General features: G+C 46.5%; 2 protein-coding genes across 2 annotated transcripts in view; one reads left to right on the forward strand and one right to left on the reverse strand.

The window, feature by feature from the left end:
• Positions 1-20,020, reverse strand: part of PDCD11 (programmed cell death 11) — a 698,902-nt gene that overhangs the window by 266,952 nt on the left and 411,930 nt on the right. The window lies entirely within an intron of this gene.
• KCNK18 (potassium two pore domain channel subfamily K member 18) overlaps positions 1-20,020 on the forward strand; it is a 68,230-nt gene that overhangs the window by 13,198 nt on the left and 35,012 nt on the right. Inside the window, exon 2 of the mRNA XM_068111353.2 lies at positions 16,937-17,186. Coding sequence (XP_067967454.2) covers positions 16,961-17,186 — 226 coding nt within the window. The 5' untranslated portion in view covers positions 16,937-16,960. The remainder of the gene's footprint in view (positions 1-16,936; positions 17,187-20,020) is intronic.

Here is a 20,020-nt window from a genome sequence, read left to right on the forward strand (position 1 = left end):
CAAAATCACAGACTGGTCAAACAAGTGGAACATGTCTTTCAATCCTGACAAATCTCACACTCTTACAATGTCTCTCCGAAAGGACCGACTGGACAACCCTCCCATCTACTTTCTCAACAATCCTCTCCAAGAAGTTCTGTCGCTCAAGCTTTTGGGTCTCACTATCTGCCATGATCTTTCTTGGGAAAACCACATTTCCAAGCTGGCCTCCAAAGCCAGTCGTCGACTGGGCATCCTCCGTCGTGCGAAGTCCTTCCTTGGCACACCTGAGCTCCTCACCACATACAAGGCTTTCATCCGCAGCTCAATGGAATACTGTTCCCCCCTCTGAGCTGGTGCTCCTGCCTCACACCTTGCTCGGCTTCACACTGTTGAGGCCAAAGCTTTCAGAATCATTGGAATCTCCTGCGATGTAGTCAACTCCGAGGGCCTTTCACTCACTCACCGCAGGCAGGTTGGTGGTCTTTCTATCTTCTACCGACTCCTCTCCGGCCTTGCTCCCCCAGCTCTCTCTGTGCTCTGTCCCCCCAATATTCCTTCAGGTCGCACAAGATCTGCCTGCAACCCTCTTATGGTTAAACTGCCAAAGTCTAGGCTCTCTGCTCACCTTCACTCTTTCATTCCCCTTTTCTCCCGCCTCTAGAACAAACTCCCCTACTCCCTTCAATCCCACTCCTCCCTCCAGGTCTTTAAAACAGCTGTTCACCACCATCTCTTATCTTCCCCCATCGAAAACCTTGATCTTTTCTACCCCCGGTAATTCACCCCAGAGTCCTTGCAGTGTTCATATGTTTTTATTCCTCTCCCACCTCCCCACTAGTCCTCCCGATGTCCCTGCTCTCAAATGTTGTGTTTGTGTCATTCCCCCTCTCTCCCCATCTTGTCTGCCGCTCCCCTTGTTTTTTGTGTTTTGTGTGTCGGTTTGTCTTTTTGTGTGATTAATGTTAGTTCTTTCACGAGCCTCGATCTTGTATACAAAAAAAATAATAATAATAAATTCTGAATCAATAACTCACGGTATTCCCACGTGAGCAATCGGTAACATCCCCCAAAGTCACTGTGTCATGATACCAGGCCAAAGTCGATCCCCTTGGCTCTCGCGATCACAAGAAAAGGTCGTACTGAGACCTGAACCCAGAACGGCTAACAGTCGACGCTGCGGACGAGCCGTTTGGTGAGGTGTCGGGCTGACGTCGGTCCGGTAAAAGTTCACCCAAAAGGCGACTGGGAATTCACACCTTCGGTTCACCAGACAATGACGCTGACATGAACGAGCAGCGTCTCCCAAACGGAGAACCGCGAAGAACCGGGAGTTCCCAAGCGAAATCCATGACACACACGAGAACCAGGCGAAGGGCCGGTGCGAGGCGAAAGGGCTGGCGTGAGGTGAAATGGCGAACTGGCCTGTAATGGAGGCGTACCTGCTCTCCAGCGATGATTCACTTTCGGGACCAAAAGCAAAACCCGTCACGCAGGTTTATTTGCCACAGCAATAACGACACTGTCACAGGAATCCATTTCCCGGGGAAACCAATATTTGCTCGTTACCAATGTCCACCAGCATCTGCTCGAGACCTCAAAGCAGCTCGGCTTTCTCCCCCGACCTCACTTGCTCCGCTCTCGCTTCCTCTTCTTCTCTTCCGGTTTCTCCCGATCCATTTTGTTTTTCTTTTAAAACACGAATTTTTCCCTTTTGAAAACAGTTATTTCCATTTCACTCAAACTATACCAAGAATAGCACATGGAACTAAAAATGCTTACAGTGGATGAAAACCACAACGATGGAAGTGACAAATCCGTAACACTCCCCACCCTCAAGAAAGAAAGTTTGAACATAGTGAAAACTTTCTTTTCAGGCAAAAACCCCCTTTAACAAACAAAAGTACAACTCACACCCAAATGATCAACTCACGTGAATAACAATAATTAATATTCCCCAGAAGAAAGCAACAAAACTTCCAAACAACCGACAGGAATTTTCAAAGTTAGTTCACTCTGGATAAAGCATCAGCAACGACATTGTCCCTGCCCTTTACATGCTCAATTTCCAAGTTGAACTCCTGCAAAGACAAACTCCATCTCATCAACCTCTGATTTTTATTTTTCATTTTTTGAATGAAAGTTAAGGGGTTGTGATCAGTGATGACTTTTATAGGAAAGGTAGTAGTTCCCAGATACACCTCATAATGCTGAAGCGCTAGCAGGAGAGCAAGGGTCTCTTTTTCCACAGTGGCATAATTTGCCTGATGTTTGTTAAACTTTTTCGAATAGTAGCACACCGGGTGATCCACTCCATCCTCATCTTCCTGTAATATAATTGCCCCAGCCCCCACATCACTTGCATCAATAGCCAACTTGAAAGGTTCTTGAAAATCCAGGGCTGCTCGGGCAGGAGAGCTCATTAATATCACTTTGACGTGGGCAAAGGCAGCCTGGCATTTGTCATCCCAAACAAACTTGGTCTCTTTCCTCAGCAAATTCGTTAAAGGGGCTACCACATCAGAAAAATTCCTGCAGAACCGCCGGTACCAAACAGCCATACCCAAGAATCTCATAAGCTCCTTCTTCCTTTTTGGAACTTGGAAGCGATCAATGGCTTCTATCTTGGCTGTCACCGGTTGCACCTGACCTTGACCTACTACATGGCCTAGGAACACCACCTGTGCCTTTACAAACTCACTGTTAGATAAGTTGATGGTCAACCCTGCCTCGGTCAGTTTCTTGAAAAATGCATGAGTTTGTTTAATATGATCTTCCATGGTCATGGTGTGGATGATGACATCATCCAGATAAGCCTCCACCCCCTCAAGGTCTGCAATGAGCTTATTAATCAGCCGTTGAAATGTAGCAGGCCCGTTTTTCAATCCAAAGGGAAGAACCTTGTACTGATACAACCCATTTGGTGTGACTAAAGCCGAGATTTCCTTGGCTCTATCAGGAGGAGGAATCTGCCAATACCCTTTCAGCAAGTCAAATTTAGTTACAAATTTAGCTGGGCCTATTCTATCAATAGTCATCAATCCTTGGGATGGGATATGAGTCTGTCTTGGTCACTGCATTAACCCGTTTTAAATCCGTACAACAGCGAAAACTGCCATCGGGTTTTGGAACCAACACACATGGTGAGCTCCATTCACTGCTGCTTGGTTCGATGATGTCATTCTCCAACATACACTGAACCTCCTTCCGAAGATACTCCATCTTCACAGGGTTCATCCGATAGGGGTGTTGTTTCACAGTAGTGGCTTCCCCCACCTCAATATCATGATATACCAAGTCAGTACGACCAGGTACATCTGTGAACAAATGTGCAAAATCAAAAATTAGGCTGGATAGTTGTCCTTGTTGTTCCCTCGTCAAATGACCTAATTTCTCATCTAAATGACTCAACACTTCTGTGTTCGTCAATCTGGGACAAGCCTGGTCATCAATGTTATCAAACTTCACACCGGCCTCAACCTCTGGATTCTCTTGCACCCCGACTCCAGGCACGACAGGTGAGACAGGAACCATTTCTTCCACAGGCTTCCTCTCATAATATTTCTTCAGTCGGTTGACATGACCCAGCTGCCGCTTTTTCCGTCGGTCGGGAGTTGTCACCACGTAATCTGTTTAATTAACCCTCCTTTCGATTGCATAGGGACCAAAATATCTAGCCTGTAGTAGCTGACCTGGAACAGGAAGCAACACTAACACTCAGTCCTCAGGACTGAAATTTCTTATCTGAGATTTCTTGTCATATCTCACTTTCATTTTATCCTGTGTCACTTTCAAGTTTCCTCTCGCAACTTCACAAGCCTTTGCCAATTTGTGCCTAACCGTTGACACATACTCTACCACTGTTGACTGCGGCGACTCCTGTAGCCACTGTTCTTCCACCCATTTCAATGGTCCTCGACCTGCATGTCCAAACACAAGTTCAAAAGGACTGAATCCCAATGACTCCTGAACAGATTCCCTCGCAGCAAACAACAATAAGGGTATTCCTTCATCCCAATCCTTGTCACATTCAAAACAATACGTTCTGATCATATTCTTCAATGTCTGGTGAAACCTTTCCAAGGCCCCTTGGCTCTCGGGATGGTAAGTACCTGATCTTACTTGCTCCACTCCCAACAGGTGTACCACTTGCTGAAAAAGTGTTGACATGAAATTGCAACCCTGATCAGACTGGATGACCTTAGGTAGGCCAACCAAAGTGAAAAATTTAATCTAGGCCTTCACAATAACTGCCGCAGTAATTTTCCTAAGAGGCCCTGCTGCTGGGAATCTCGTGGAAGCGCACATGATGGTCAGCAAATACTGATGTCCAGCCTTAGTTTTAGGTAAAGGGCCTACACAGTCAATAATGAGACGGCTGAATGGCTCTTCAAAAGCTGGAATTGGTTTTAAAGGTGCAGAGGGGACTTTCTGATTCGGTTTTCCCACCAGCTGGCAATAATGGCAAGGTTTACAGAACTCCGCCACATCACGTCGCAATCCTGGCCAGAAAAAATGTCCCAAAATTCTGTCACATGTCTTGTTCACTCCAAGGTGCCCGGCCAAAGGTGTCTCATGTGCCAAACTCAATATCTCCTTCTGGTATGGCGGTGGCACCACAATTTGGCAATGAACTTTCCACTCGTCATTTGCTGGCACCTCCGATGGTCTCCGTTTTCTCATGAGTATTTCCCCTTTCATTAAGTAACCAACAGGTACTGTTATGGGGTCCTCCCCTGTCCCCTGGTCTCGGTAAACCTCCGAACCCCGAGAGGGTCCCCGGCAGAAAGATATGTTATCCTTGGTTGAAATTAAACAATAATGAAACCACACCAAGGGTGAGGAACAAACAATATATTAAAAGCACACAAAAAAGAACCATACAACAATGGGGGCAATCAAGCCTACAATCCAATCTTAAGAAGGTAACCTAGCTCAAACTCACGGCACCCCCAGGGACTGAAGCAGAGCCCTTCTCAATCTCTCTAGAACATAACGGTGCTCCCGGTGAAGAGGCGAGGGCGATGAGGCGGGTAAGGAGATGTAGGTAAGGCGGGGACCGTCACGTGGTCCCAGCCAACCCCAATTGGCGGTGGAAAGAGGAATCCCAAAGACGCTATCCAAACATACACATACACCGTGCAGTTGCGAACCGCACCGTATTCTTCAAAGGCCGCTGTCGCGCACACACATCCTCGGCAAACCACCGGAGGGCGGGACCAGCGGACGCGACTAACCAAGGGTCCGCGAATGACGCACGAGGTCCCCGAAATGGCGGTCGGTTCTTCCTCGGTCCGCAGCCACTAGGTGAAGATTCTCCGGAATCTCCCACCTGTACCTGGCTTCACAGGCTTTTCCCCGACACCAGCGATATCAACGATCGCACGAGATTCCTTTCCAAGACTCAAAGTTCCCTCTCCATGGACGCTCGACCACCCTGGCTGCGGAGCTGTTACCAAATGTCTCGTTTCACCTCTGCCTCACACGCTCTTCCTCTTCGCTCCACCTCTTCCGGTGCCCTATCCGATTTCCGGCATCATTTTTGTCATGAGCGCTTTTAAACCTTTTAACCACAATAACCCTTACTGAGAACCAACAATAATAATAATACCAACAATAATTAGGGCCGAATCCGTAACACTTCCCCCCCTCAAGAAAGAAAGTTTGAACACAGCAAAAACTTTCTTTGTAGGCAAATTCTTGAAACCAACACAAGTAATCAATGTTTCCCCAAAAATAAAGCAACAAAACTTTGAACAACGTACAGAGATTTCCAAAGTTAATTCACTCTGGACAAAGCATCAGCAACGACATTGTCCCTGCCCTTTACATGTTCAATTTCCAAGTTACTCCTGCAAAGCCAAACTCCATCTCATCAACCTCTGATTTTTACTTTTCGTTTCTTTTGAATGAAGGTTAAGGGGTTGATCAAAAATCCCAAGTCAAGCAAATCGATAGCACTTTTTCTGGGAGGCCGAGCTGAGGGCCAGGTTCCATGGTGGTTGGGTGGTGAGGCCTGGACATATTCACTACCTGGACGCTTTTAGGAATGTGGAGTTCACGGGTAATCCGTGTGGGAAAGTTCACTACATGGACGCCTTTAGGAACGTGGCGTTCACGGTTAATCCGTGCAGGAATCTTGGCTCAGCTGCTCTGCAGCATTCAGTGCTTCCACTCTTTCTAACTTTCCTAACAATCACGGTTGGACCACTTGTCACTGTAGTCACATGAATGACGGTCTCCTTCTCGGCCACTGCTCTGATAATCCTTCCTTCGGGAGCTGCCATAACTCTGGAAGCCTCCATAATAATATCGATTGCGGCCGCCACCACTACTACTCCATGGTCCTCCTCTGTAGCCCCCTCGACACCGAGGAAATGCCTTCCCTACTGTGATGGTCCGACCATCCAACTCCTTGCTATTCAGATCCTTTTCTGCAACTCTGGCGTCCTTTGAGTTTTCAAACGTGACAAAGCCAAACCCTCTTGACTTTTGTGTCTCCCTGTCTTTTATCAGCAGCACTTCCAAAAGCGGTCCATATTTGCTGAAGGCAGACTCCAGAACCTCTTACTTTGTTTCGAAGTTCAGTCCCCCTACAAAGAGCTTGCCAATATTGCCTCAATCCCTGACGTGCGTGTGCCGACACTTAGTTTCAGGGTATTTCCTCTTCTCTTCAGGGCGCTTCCTTCTAGGCTTTTCAGCAAACATCGGGTTACCAGAAACTTGGCCACCGGCCAAATCATTCCCGACAACAAAAGATACTCCTTCTACAGGAAGAGTGGCTTGTAAACCGACGGTGACCGGTCCTGACACCAAATCGGACTCCAAATGGATGACATGAAGTGGAGCACTAACACAGCCACCAATCCCATGTAAACGAACACTATCCCCAGTTGCCGTCTCCTTGGACAATGGCAAGATGCCTTCAAGCATTAAAGATTGATGTGGTCCTGTGTCCCTCAATATCCTAACAGGTCTCCGGGTAGTTGAGGCTCCATCCAGTGACACAAACCCCTTTGAAATAAATGGTTGGTAACCCTTTTGAGGGCGATTTCTCACAATGGCCATTGCATTTGGAGTCGTACTAGTTGAACTCCGCTCCTGATTTTCCTTTGCCAGAGCATAACAGTTGGACATCAAGTGTCCAGGTTTAGGGCAAAAAGTGCAAGTCGGCCCGGAGGAGAACCTCGTGGTCTGCCAAGGTATGGGGGCGGCGGTCTGCCTCGAACCCCCCGGACGATAGGTCTGTCTTGGAACCGCAGTCTTCTGATTTCTAGAAGTCGTGGTGTCAGAGTGGTCCTCATTTTCATCTCGCGGCCGCCCCCATGGATTTTCATTCTCCACCCCTGATGTACCATAGCTCCCCTGGCTAGGTCTGGGCGAGAAGTTCGGTTTGTGGAACTCCATCCTGTGTTAAGGCATAGTCATCTGCCATGGTTGCTGCCTCATACAGCTTTGGTACTTTCCTTTCCTCCAGATGAACTTTAGTGTCCTCGTGGACACACTGTTGGAATTCCTCCACCAGGATCAATTGTCGCAATAGTTCGAAGTCTTTTCCAACTCCTTTTGAATCACACCACCTATCAAACATGGTTTCTTTCAATCTGGCAAACTCCACATGGGTCTCACTCTCCCTCCTCCTGGCATTCCGGAATTTTTGCCAGTAAGCTTCCGTGACCAATTCATCGGCTTTGAGAATGTGTTTCTTCAATACCTCATAATCTGCACATTGGTCAATCGGTAAAGCCGAATAAATATCTTAAGCTTTACCCACCAGAACACTTTGCACTAGTATGGACCAGTACTCCTCAGGCCATTTTAACAGCCGAGCCACTTTCTCAAAGTGTGTAAAAAACTTGGCTACCTCCTTTTCATTGAAGGGTGGAACCAGCCTCACATGTCTGCCAACATCCCAGGTGTTCTGACTAGGTGTCGAACCAGTCGGCATGGATGGTACCTCTCCCCGTTCTCTCATTACATCCAGCTCCTTGAGTCTAATTTCCTGCTGAAGCGCCATTTCACGGTCCTTTAACTCCCTGTTGGCTTTTCTCTCCTCTGCTTCGAGTTCCTTTGCAGCTCTCCTTTCCGCTGCTTGTTTCTCTTCTCTTCTCTCTTCCTGTTCTGCTCTTTCCTTTTCTGCTTTCCTTTCCTCTGCTTTTAACCTTTCCTCGAGTTCTCGTTCCACTCTCCTTTCCTCTGCTTGTTTCTCTTTTCTTCTCTCTTCTGCTTTCCTTTCCTCTGCTTTTAACCTCTCCTGGAGTCCTCTTTCCTGTTCTGCTCTTTCCTTTTCTGTTTTCCTTTCCTCTGCTTTTAACCTTTCCTGGAGTTCTTTTTCCTGTTCTGCTCTTTCCTTTTCTGCTTTCCTTTCCTCTGCTTTTTCCCTTTCCTGGCTCTGTAATTGCATCTCCAGTTTCCGGAGCTCCACATTTTCTTGTTCTTCTGGTAACCAATCCCAGGCTACCTCTTCCCATGTTCCTAATCCCACCATAGATTGTATCATCACTGTCTGCATCTCTGCCTTCTTCATATTAGTTCGGACCTCCAAGCTAAAATGTTTGGCCAATTTCCAGAGGTCCGATTTTACTAACGCTCTGAACTGTGCTTCACTAGGGGTCACTGCAAACTTCTCTGCGTCAAACTCCATGGTGACTATTGTTAACACCTGTTAACCTTCACACAAGAAATGTAAAAAAAAAAAAAAAAAAATTTTTTTTTGTTTTTTTGGGAAAAATTTGGGAATGTTGAAACAAGTTCCAAATTTGGGAATTCTGGGAATGTTAGGGAATTCTTTCCCGGACTAAATTTAGGGAATTTTAGATCCCGGACGCAGACCCAATTTCGAGCCCACGAGTCAATTGGACGAGCCCACAATTTCTGTTACGGGGTCCTCCCCTGTACCCTGGTCCCGGTAAACCTCCGAACCCCGAGAGGGTCCCCGGCAGAAAGATATGTTATCCTTGGTTGAAATTAATCAATAATGAAACCACACCAAGGGTGATGAACAAACAATCTATCTATAATTCCAGTAATCTCTGTGTGTCTGTGACCGCTGTTTCTCGACAACCACGGGTCCGATATACTTGAAACTTGCCAGGTATATTGCTGGGGACCTGAGGATGTGCCTTTTCAAGGTTTCATATTAATCGGAGAAGTAGTTACCGAGCTATGTCCAAAAAACGATTCAACCAATCAGAGAGCAGCGAGCTATCACGTGTGCCGAACGTGGCGAACAGACTCTGCCTCGGACGGCACATTTGAGAGCGTATTCATTTATTTCACGTTGGCAAACTATGTTGGCGTTAAACTATGTTTTAAAACTAATTAAAACTAATTTGCGATTCATCGTAACTGCGATATGCGACCTTCCGGACAGTCAAATGAGGACGTCACTTCCGGACTTACGGACTCGCAAGCCATTCGCTTTCCGTTCACGCAAGCCGTTCGCTGGACCAAACCATTTCATGTAAATAGAGGGGGGGGATATAATTTTAGATATATATATAGTACGGGCATGCCCTAGTATATTAAAAGCACACAAAAAAGAACCATACAACAATGGGGGCAATCAACCCTACAATCCAATCTTAAGAAGGTAACCTAGCTCAAACTCACGGCACCCCTAGGGACTGAAGCAGAGCCCTTCTCAATGTCTCTAGAACACAACGGTGCTCCCGGCGAAGAAGCGAGGGTGATGAGGCGGGTAAGGAGATGTAGGTAAGGCGGGGACCATCACGTGGTCCCAGCCAACCCCAATTGGCGGTGGAAAGAGGAATCCCAAAGACGCTATCCAAATGTGCACATACACCGTGCAGTCGCGAACCGCACCGCATTCTTCAAAGGCCGCTGTCACGCACACACATCCTCGGCTAACCACCGGAGGGCGGGACCAGTGGACGCGACTAACCAAGGGTCCGCAAATGACGCACGAGGTCCCCGAAATGGCGGTCGGTTCTTCCTCGGGCCGCAGCCGCTAGGCGAAGATTCTCCGGAATCTCCCACCTGTACCTGGCTTCACAGGCTTTTCCCCGACACCAGCGATATCAACGATCACACGAGATTCCTTTCCAAGACTCAAAGTTCCCTCTCCATGGACGTTCAACCACCCTGGCTGCGGAGCTGTTACCAAACGCCTCGTTTCACCTCTGCCTCACGCGCTCTTCCTCCTCGCTCCACCTCTTCCGGTGCCCTATCCGATTTCCGGCATCATTTTTGTCATGAGCGCTTTTAAACCTTTTAACCACAATAACCCTTACTGAGAACCAACAATAATAATAATACCAAAAATAATTAGGGCCGAATCCGTAACAGTACCTTCATAGCCTCTTCCTCTCTAATGGCTTTACCAATCAAACTCTGGAGCTCCGAATCTCTGTGTTGTTCTTCAACAAGTCTCTTTCGGACAAGCACCGTCTGTTCAGCTTCGTTCCCAGTTGTCTCCGACGGATACTCCATTTTCTCTTTTGGTCCAGATGCCACCTTTTCCTTAGGTTCCTTGATGTCACGCCCTTTCCTATAATCTCTTCCCGACTTTTCCTCCAATATCTCTATGGAACCCAATTCCACATCACCTTCCTTCTCCTTCTCTTCAGAGCACTTCCTACCCATAGCACAAGTCACTGCACAGGATGGAAAGATACCCGGAATCTCCTGCTCTAACGATGCTGTGTTATTTTCCATACTGGGCTTTTCAACCAACATCGGATTACCAGAAACTCGACCCCCGACCAAATCATTCCCGATAATAAAAGAAATTCCCTCTGCAGGAAGAGTGGCTTGTAACCCCACAGTGACCGGTCCTGACACCAAGTCAGACTTTAAATGGATGACATGAAGAGGAGCTTTAACATAGCCCCCAACCCCCTGTAAGAGAACACTAACCCCCATTGCCGTCTTCTCCGACAATGGCAAAATGCCCTCAAGCATCAAAGATTGATGTGCTCCTGTGTCCCTCAATACCCTAACAGGTCTCTGGTTAGTTAAGTCCCCATCCAGTAACATAAACCCATCAGAAATAAAAGGTTTGTAACCCTCTTGGACAAGGTTGTTCTGTGATGCCGTAACTTTGGCACGGGAACCTTCACAAGGCACTGTCCTCCAAGGACGATTTCTCGCATTTGCCAATGCATTCGGAGTTGTACTAGTCTGACTCCGCTCCTGATTTTTCCTTTTCAGGGCGTAACTTTGGGACACCAAGTGTCCAGGTTTCTTGCAAAAAGCGCAAGTAGGCCCGGAGGAAAAACCCATGGTCTGCCTCGGGCCCCCCGGAAGATAGGTATGCCTTGGAACTGCAGTCTTCTGATCCCTAAAAGTTGCGGTATCAGATTTTTCCCCATAGTCCTCTCTAGGCCGCCTCCATGAAAATTTGTTCTCCGAGTTCCTGATTTACCGTAACTCCCCTGGCTAACTCTAGGCGGGAAGTTAGGTTTGTGGAACCCCATCCGGTGTGTCAAGGCATAGTCCTCTGCCACTGTTGCTGCCTCATACAACTCCGGGACCTTTTTTTTACATCCAGATGCACTTTAAAATCCACGTGGACACACTGTTTGAATTCCTCCACCAAGATCAATTGTCGTAAATGGTTGAAGTCTTTCCCAATCTCCTTCGAGTCTCACCACCTATCAAACATAGTTTTCTTCATTCTGGCAAACTCCACATGGGTCTCACTCTCCCTCTTCCTGGCATTCCTAAATTTTTGTCGGTAAGCTTCAGGGACCAATTCATAGGCTTTGAGAATGGCTTTCTTCACTATCTCATAATCTGCACATTGGTCAATCGGTAAAGCCGAATAGTTATGTCGAGCTTTACCCACCAGAACCCTTTGTACTAACATAGTCCATGACCCCACAGGCCATTTTAACATTAGAGCCACCTTCTCAAAGTGTAAAAAGAACTTGGCTACCTCCTTTTCATTAAAGGGTGGAACCAGCCTCACATGCCTACCAACATCCCAAGAGTTCTGACTGGTTATCGAACTAGCCGGCATGGATACTACTTCTCTCCGTTCCCTCAGTAATTCAAGCTCCTTGAGTTTAAGTTCCCTCTGATACCCGATGTCCCGTTCCTTTAACTCCCTTTCGGCTCTCCTTTCCTCTGCTCTTTCCTCTGCTCTTCTCTCCTCAAGTTCTCGTTCCTGTTCTGCTCTTTCCTTTTCTGCTTTCCATTCCAACTCTTTTCACCTTTCCTGGCTTTGCAGTTGCATCTCCATTTTCCGGAGCTCCATATTTCCTTTTTCTTCTGGTAACCAATCCAAGGCTACCTCTTCCCATGTTCCTTGTCCCACAAGAGATTCTACCACCAATGTCTGAATCTGTGATTTCTTCATACTAACTCGGACCTCCAAGTTATAATATTTGGCCAATATCATAAGTGCCGATCTTTTTAACACCTGGAATTGTGCCTCGTTAGGGGACGTCACAAACTATTCTACTTCAAACACCATTGTGACTATTAGTTAGCACCTGTTAACCTTCACACAAAAATTTCAAATTTTTAGAAATACAAATTTGGGAATGTTAGAAAATTCCAAATTTGGGAATTTTGGGAATGTTAGGGAATTCTATCCCGGACGAGCCCCCAATTTCTGTTACGTGCTCCTCCCCAAACCCCGGCCACGGTGTACCTGCGAGCCCTGAAAGGAGTCACGGCAGAAAGATGTGCTATTATGTGTGCCAATGACCAATGGTGAAACCACACCAATCAATTGTTACAAAAACCAAGTATTGTATTAAAACCACACAATAATAACAAGTAACGCACGTACAAGTAAACCTCACTTGCATAGCAAACACCATATAATTTCTATGATGGTACCACCAATTTCCTGAATCAATAACTCACGGTATTCCCGCGTGAGCAATCGGTAACATCCCCCAAAGTCACTGTGTCATGATACCAGGCCAAAGTCGATCCCCTTGGCTCTCGCGATCACAAGAAAAGGTCGTACTGAGACCTGAACCCAGAAGGGCTAACAGTCGACGCTGCAGACGAGCCGCTCGGTGAGGTGTCAGGCCGACGTCGGTCTGGTAAAGGTTCACCCAAAAGGCGACTGGGAATTCACACCTTCGGTTCACCAGACAATGACGCTGACATGAACGATCAGCGGCTCCCAAGCAGAGAACCGCGAAGAGCCGCGAGTTTCCAAGCGAAATCCACGACACAAACAAGAACCAGGCAAAGGGCCAGTGCGAGGCGAAATGGCTGGTGCGAAGTGAAATGACGGACGGGCCGGTACTGGAGGCGTACCTGCTCTCCAGCGATGATTCACTTTCGGAACCAAAAGCAAAACCCGTCACGCAGATTTATTTGCCACAGCAATAATGGCACTGTCACAGGAATCCCTTTCCCGGGAAACCAATATTCGCTCGTGACCAATGTCCACCAGCGTCCGCTCGACACCTCGAAGCAGATAGGCCTTCCTTTCCCGATCTCACTCGATCCGCTCGCCCGCCGCTTCTTCTTCTTCCGTTTTCACCCTCACCCATCTCGTTTTCCTTCTGAGACATTATTTTTACCTTTGAAGACAGTTATCTCCATTACACCCTCAAACTGTAATAATAATAGTACATGAAACTAAAAATGCTTCAAGTGGATGACAACCACAAAGACGGAAGTGACGAATCCGTAACACTATTTGCCATCTTTCATTAAGTCAAAGTTTGATATTGGGTTATTCCTGATGGAACTATTTGCCATCTTTCATGAAGTCAAAGTTTGATATTGAGTTATTCCCGATGGAACTATTTGCCATCTTTCATTCAGTCAAAGTTTGATATTGAGTTATTCCCGATGGAACTATTTGCCGTCTTTCATCAAGGCAAAGTTTGATATTGAGTTATTCCTGATGGAACTATTTGCCGTCTTTCATTTAGTCAAAGTTTGATATTGAGTTATTCCCGATGGAACTATTTGCCATCTTTCATTCAGTCAAAGTTTGATCTTGAGTTATTCCCGATGGAACTATTTGCCATCTTTCATTAAGTCAAAGTTTGATATTGAGTTATTCCCGATGGAACTATTTGCCATCTTTCATTAAGTCAAAGTTTGATATTGAGTTATTCCCGATGGAACGTTTTGCCATCTTTCATCATTGCTTTAGGTGGAAAGCAATGGGATTTGTGATGGTGCGCCATCGACTTAGCTCTGGTTTTGTTTTTTTTGGTTCACGAGTTGTCAATCAGAGTAACCACTAGATTCGTCATGTGTGTGCGTCTGTCTGTCTGTGTGTCTGTCTGTGTGTCTGTCTGCCCGCAGCATAACTACCTGATGGTCTCATCCGATCTTGATGAAACTTGGGTGGGAGGTTGATATCATGATCTTGTTGTGTCCTGCCTAGAGTGGGCGTATTGCGCCCATTGTGGGCGGAGCCACGCCCGAAAAAGATGTCTTTTTAAGGGGTAATCGAGTTCATGCTACATCTTCTCCGAGGGGTTTGGTGGAATCTGACAGGGGTTTCGGTATTTGGTTCGGCCAATGGCATGTGTCTAGCCCCACGGAGATCGATTTTTCATTTTCTCCCCAAGGTCAAGTTCACAAGGTCACGAAATTTAGAAAAGTCGATTTTTGATGGTTTTATTACATTGTTCGCTTCCTGATAGCGTGAAATGTCGTCCATGATCTTATATTATCACATACATCATGAAATTCAAGTTTACCAACAAATTTCAGAATCTTCGACCTTTGACCTTTGAAGGTCACAAAGGTCAAAGTTTCAAAGTTGTCGGAATCTAACCGAATTTTCGGTATTGTGTAGATAACTAACCTCATAACTGATTATACATTATTTTCTATCATTTCAAGGTCAGTTACCTTCGTTTTGACATTTCCGGGCCTGGCCTGTCCGGGCCTGTTTCGGTTATAGTCCGTCCTTTGTCATTGAATACCGCTCGCTTGTGAACCATCGTCGTCTCCTGACTTGTTGTTTTTAAAAAAATTTTTGAAGAGAAGATCAAGGCTTGTGTCAGAGCTAACATTAATGACAAAAAAAAACGGACACATAAGACAAAACAGAGGGAGCGGGAGACCAGATGGGGAGAGGGGGAAACACACAAGTACAACAGCAGAGAACAGGGACATCGGGAGATCTGTGGGAGGGAGTGGGCTTGGGTGGAAGAGGCATGGGGAGGGGATTGGGGGGATGGGAGGGGATTGGGGGGATGGGAGGGGATTGGGGGGGAGGGGGAAGGGAGAGGTATAAAACACATGGACATTGCTAGGACTTCCAGGAAAGAAGTTGGTATTTCAAAAAAGTGGATCTGGGCTGAATTAACGGGGGTAGAAAAGATCAAGGTTTTGGATGGGGGAAGATAAGAGATGGTGGTGAACAGCTGTTTTAAAGACCTGGAGGGAGGAGTGGGATTGAAGAGAGTGAGGGAGTTTGTTCCAGAGGTGGGAGTAAAGAGGAGTGAAGGTGAGCAGAGAGTCTTGATTTTCACAATTTCACCAGAAGATGATTGCTGGCAGATCTAGTGCGACCTGTAGGAATATTTGGGGGACAGAGCCCAGAGAGAGCTGGGGGAGCAAGACCGGAGAGGAGTCCGTAGAAGACAGAAAGACCACCTACCTGCCTGCGGTGAGTGAGTGAAAGGCCCTCACAATCAGCTTCATCGCGGGAGATTCCAATGATTCTGAAAGCTTTGGTTTCAACAGCGTGAAGCCGAGCTAGGTGTGAGGCAGGAGCACCAGCCCAGAGGGGGAGAGCAGTATTCTATTGAGCTGCGGATGAAAGCCTTGTATGTGGTGAGGAGCTCAGGTGTGCCAAGGAAGGACTTCACACGACGGAGGATGCCCAGTCGGCGACTGGCTTTGGAGGCCAGCTTGGAAATGTGGTTTTCCCAAGAAAGATAATGGCAGATAGTGAGACCCAAAAGCTTGAGTGAAAAAACTTATTGGAGAGGATTGTTGAGAAAGTAGATGGGAGGGTTGTCCAGTCGATCTTTTCGGAGAGACATAGTGAGAGTGTGAGATTTGTCAAGATTGAAAGACATGTTCCACTTGTTTGACCAGTCTGTGATTTTGTCCAGGTCTGCAGAGAGTGAGGAGGCTGCAGACTGCCGATCTGAGGGATGAGGAATGGAGTGGCAGAGAGTGGAGTCATCAGCAAAGAGATGGAGAGGATTTTCCAGAGAGTCAGAGAGATCATTGATAAAGACCAGAAAAAGCACAGGGCCCAGAACACTGCCTTGGGGAACTCCAGCCAGAACAGGGAGGGGAGATGAGAGAAATCCATTCAGGGCCACACGTTGACTACCACTAGAGAGGAAGTCCGCAAGCCATGAGTGGAGATTTCCATGAATCCCATAGGAGGAGAGTTTGGTGAGCAGAGCTGGGTGCCAGACCGTATAGAAGGCACGTGATATGTCGAGGGAGACAGCTCTGATTTCCTGTTTGGCATTGAGGACCTCCATCCATTGTTGAGACAGCAGAAGCAACATGTCCAGAGTAGAATGACCTGGTCTGAATCCAAATTGATGATCAGAGATCAAGCCATTGGAGAAGAGGAAGGATTTGATATCCGAAGCAATGATGGATTCCATGACTTTGCTGATAATTGGGAGCAGGCTGATTGGTATGTAGTTGCAAGGATCTGTTTTTGCACCTTTTTGTGTAAAGCAGTAATGTTTGCTGATTTCCAAGATGCTGGCAGATGACCTTGAGCAAAAGATAGGGTGAAAAGAACAGAGAGAGGGTGAGATAGAGCGGCAGAGCAGGATTTTAGGACCCGTGGGCTGATGCCGTCTGGTCCAGTTGCAGAATCAGAGTCGAGGTTTGACTGGGTACAGTGGGTACAGAGAGTGATGGGTTTGGGATGTAGGTATTATGGGTGTAGTTATTATGTTTGTAGTTATTATGGAATGCCAGGAGCGTAGGTGTTAAGATGATGTAAATAGTCGTGTTTGAGTGAAGTGAATAAATGAAGGCAGTGTTTAGGACGTCACGTGTTCATGTCTTCCTCGTTTAGAGTCATCCTGAGGCCAGACCTGCAATGGGAGCCAAGCTGGGATGCGGGCGGTCCGGCGGGCAAATTGTGCGCGAAGCCTCCACTCACGTTCTTCTCATCGGCCTACTGGTGGTCTTCGCTTTCTTGGGAGCTGTCGCATTCTCCTTCATCGAGAAACCCTCAGAGAATGAGCGGGACAGGCTGGGACGAGATCAGCTGGACAAACTTGTTGAGCAGATCGTCAACCGCACGTTGCTGTTCTACAAAGAAGGTGAGCAAAGCAGAGGAGACCTTTTGGCTTAATCATGTGATCCTCATGGCTTAATCATGTGATCCTTATGGCTTAAACATGTGATCCTTATGTCTTAATCATGTGATCCTTATGGCTTAATCATGTGATCCTTATGGCTTAATCATGTGATCTTATGGCTTAATCATGTGATCCTTATGGCCTAATCATGTGATCCTTATTGCTTAATCATGTGATCCTTATGGCTTAATCATGTGATCCTCATGGCTTAATCATGTGATCCTTATGGCTTAATCATGTGATCCTTATGGCTTAATCATGTGATCCTTATGGCTTAATCATGTGATCCTTATGGCTTTATCATGTGATCCTTATGGCTTAATCATGTGATCCTTATGGCTTAATCATGTGATCCTTATGGCTTAATCATGTGATCCTTATGGCTTAATCATGTGATCCTTATGGCTTAATCATGTGATCACACACTTGTCATGGCGACTCGTTTTGAATAACATTTGCTGCACTCTGTATGTGATAGACAAGCTATGATGTTCTACCCCTCCATCTGCAGACTGTGTGTGATAGACAAGCTATGATGTTCTACCCCTCCATCTGCAGACTGTGTGTGATCGACAAGTTATGATGTTCTACCCCTCCATCTGCAGATTGTGTGTGATCGACAAGCTAAGATGTTCTACCCCTCCATCTGCAGATTGTGTGTGATAGACAAGCTATGATGTTCTACCCCTCCATCTGCAGACTGTGTGTGATCGACAAGTTATGATGTTCTACCCCTCCATCTGCAGATTGTGTGAGATAGACAAGCTAAGATGTTCTACCCCTCCATCTGCAGATTGTGTGTGATAGACAAGCTATGATGTTCTACCCCTCCATCTGCAGACTGTGTGTGATCGACAAGTTATGATGTTCTACCCCTCCATCTGCAGATTGTGTGTGATAGACAAGCTAAGATGTTCTACCCCTCCATCTGCAGACTGTGTGTGATCGCCAAGTTATGATGTTCTACCCCTCCATCTGCAGATTGTGTGTGATAGACAAGCTATGATGTTCTACCCCTCCATCTGCAGACTGTGTGTGATAGACAAGCTTTGATGTTCTACCCCTCCATCTGCAGACTGTGTGTGATAGACAAGCTTTGATGTTCTACCCCTCCATCTGCAGACTGTGTGTGATAGACAAGCTTTGATGTTCTACCCCTCCATCTGCAGACTGTGTGTGATCGACAAGTTATGATGTTCTACCCCTCCATCTGCAGACTGTGTGTGATAGACAAGCTAATATGTTCTACCCCTTCATCTGCAGACTGTGTGTGATAGACAAGCTATGATGTTCTACCCCCACATCTGCAGATTGTGTGTGATAGACAAGTTATGATGTTCTATCCCTCCATCTGCAGACTGTGTGTGATAGACAAGCTATGATGTTCTACCCCCACATCTGCAGACTGTGTGTGATAGACAAGCTATGATGTTCTACCCCTCCATCTGCAAACTGTGTGTGATCGACAAGCTATGATGTTCTATCCCTCCATCTGCAGACTGTGTGTGATAGACAAGCTATGATGTTCTACCCCCACATCTGCAGACTGTGTGTGATAGACAAGCTATGATGTTCTACCCCTCCATCTGCAGACTGTGTGTGATAGACAAGCTATGATGTTCTACCCCTCCATCTGCAAACTGTGTGTGATCGACAAGCTATGATGTTTTACCCCTTCATCTGCAAACTGTGCGTGATCGACAAGCTATGATGTTCTACCCCTTCATCTGCAAACTGTGTGTGATCGACAAGCTATGATGTTCTATCCCTCCATCTGCAGACTGTGTGTGATAGACAAGCTATGATGTTCTACCCCCACATCTGCAGATTGTGTGTGATAGACAAGTTATGATGTTCTATCCCTCCATCTGCAGACTGTGTGTGATAGACAAGCTATGATGTTCTACCCCCACATCTGCAGACTGTGTGTGATAGACAAGCTATGATGTTCTACCCCTTCATCTGCAAACTGTGTGTGATCGACAAGCTATGATGTTCTACCCCTTCATCTGCAAACTGTGCGTGATCGACAAGCTATGATGTTCTACCCCTTCATCTGCAAACTGTGTGTGATCGACAAGCTATGATGTTCTATCCCTCCATCTGCAGACTGTGTGTGATAGACAAGCTATGATGTTCTACCCCCACATCTGCAGATTGTGTGTGATAGACAAGTTATGATGTTCTATCCCTCCATCTGCAGACTGTGTGTGATAGACAAGCTATGATGTTCTACCCCCACATCTGCAGACTGTGTGTGATAGACAAGCTATGATGTTCTACCCCTTCATCTGCAAACTGTGTGTGATCGACAAGCTATGATGTTTTACCCCTTCATCTGCAAACTGTGTGTGATCGACAAGCTATGATGTTCTACCCCTTCATCTGCAAACTGTGCGTGATCGACAAGCTATGATGTTCTACCCCTTCATCTGCAAACTGTGTGTGATAGACAAGCTATGATGTTCTACCCCCACATCTGCAGACTGTGTGTGATCGACAAGCTATGATGTTTTACCCCTTCATCTGCAAACTGTGTGTGATAGACAAGCTATGATGTTCTACCCCCACATCTGCAGACTGTGTGTGATCGACAAGCTATGATGTTTTACCCCTTCATCTGCAGACTGTGTGTGATAGACAAGCTATGATGTTCTACCCCCACATCTGCAGACTGTGTGTGATAGACAAGCTATGATGTTCTACCCCCACATCTGCAGACTGTGTGTGATCGACAAGCTATGATGTTTTACCCCTTCATCTGCAGACTGTGTGTGATCGACAAGCTATGATGT

Source organism: Myxine glutinosa, chromosome 3, assembly GCF_964187855.1.
Source record: "Myxine glutinosa chromosome 3, kmMyxGlut1.1, whole genome shotgun sequence".
Taxonomy (NCBI): Eukaryota; Metazoa; Chordata; class Myxini; order Myxiniformes; family Myxinidae; genus Myxine; species Myxine glutinosa.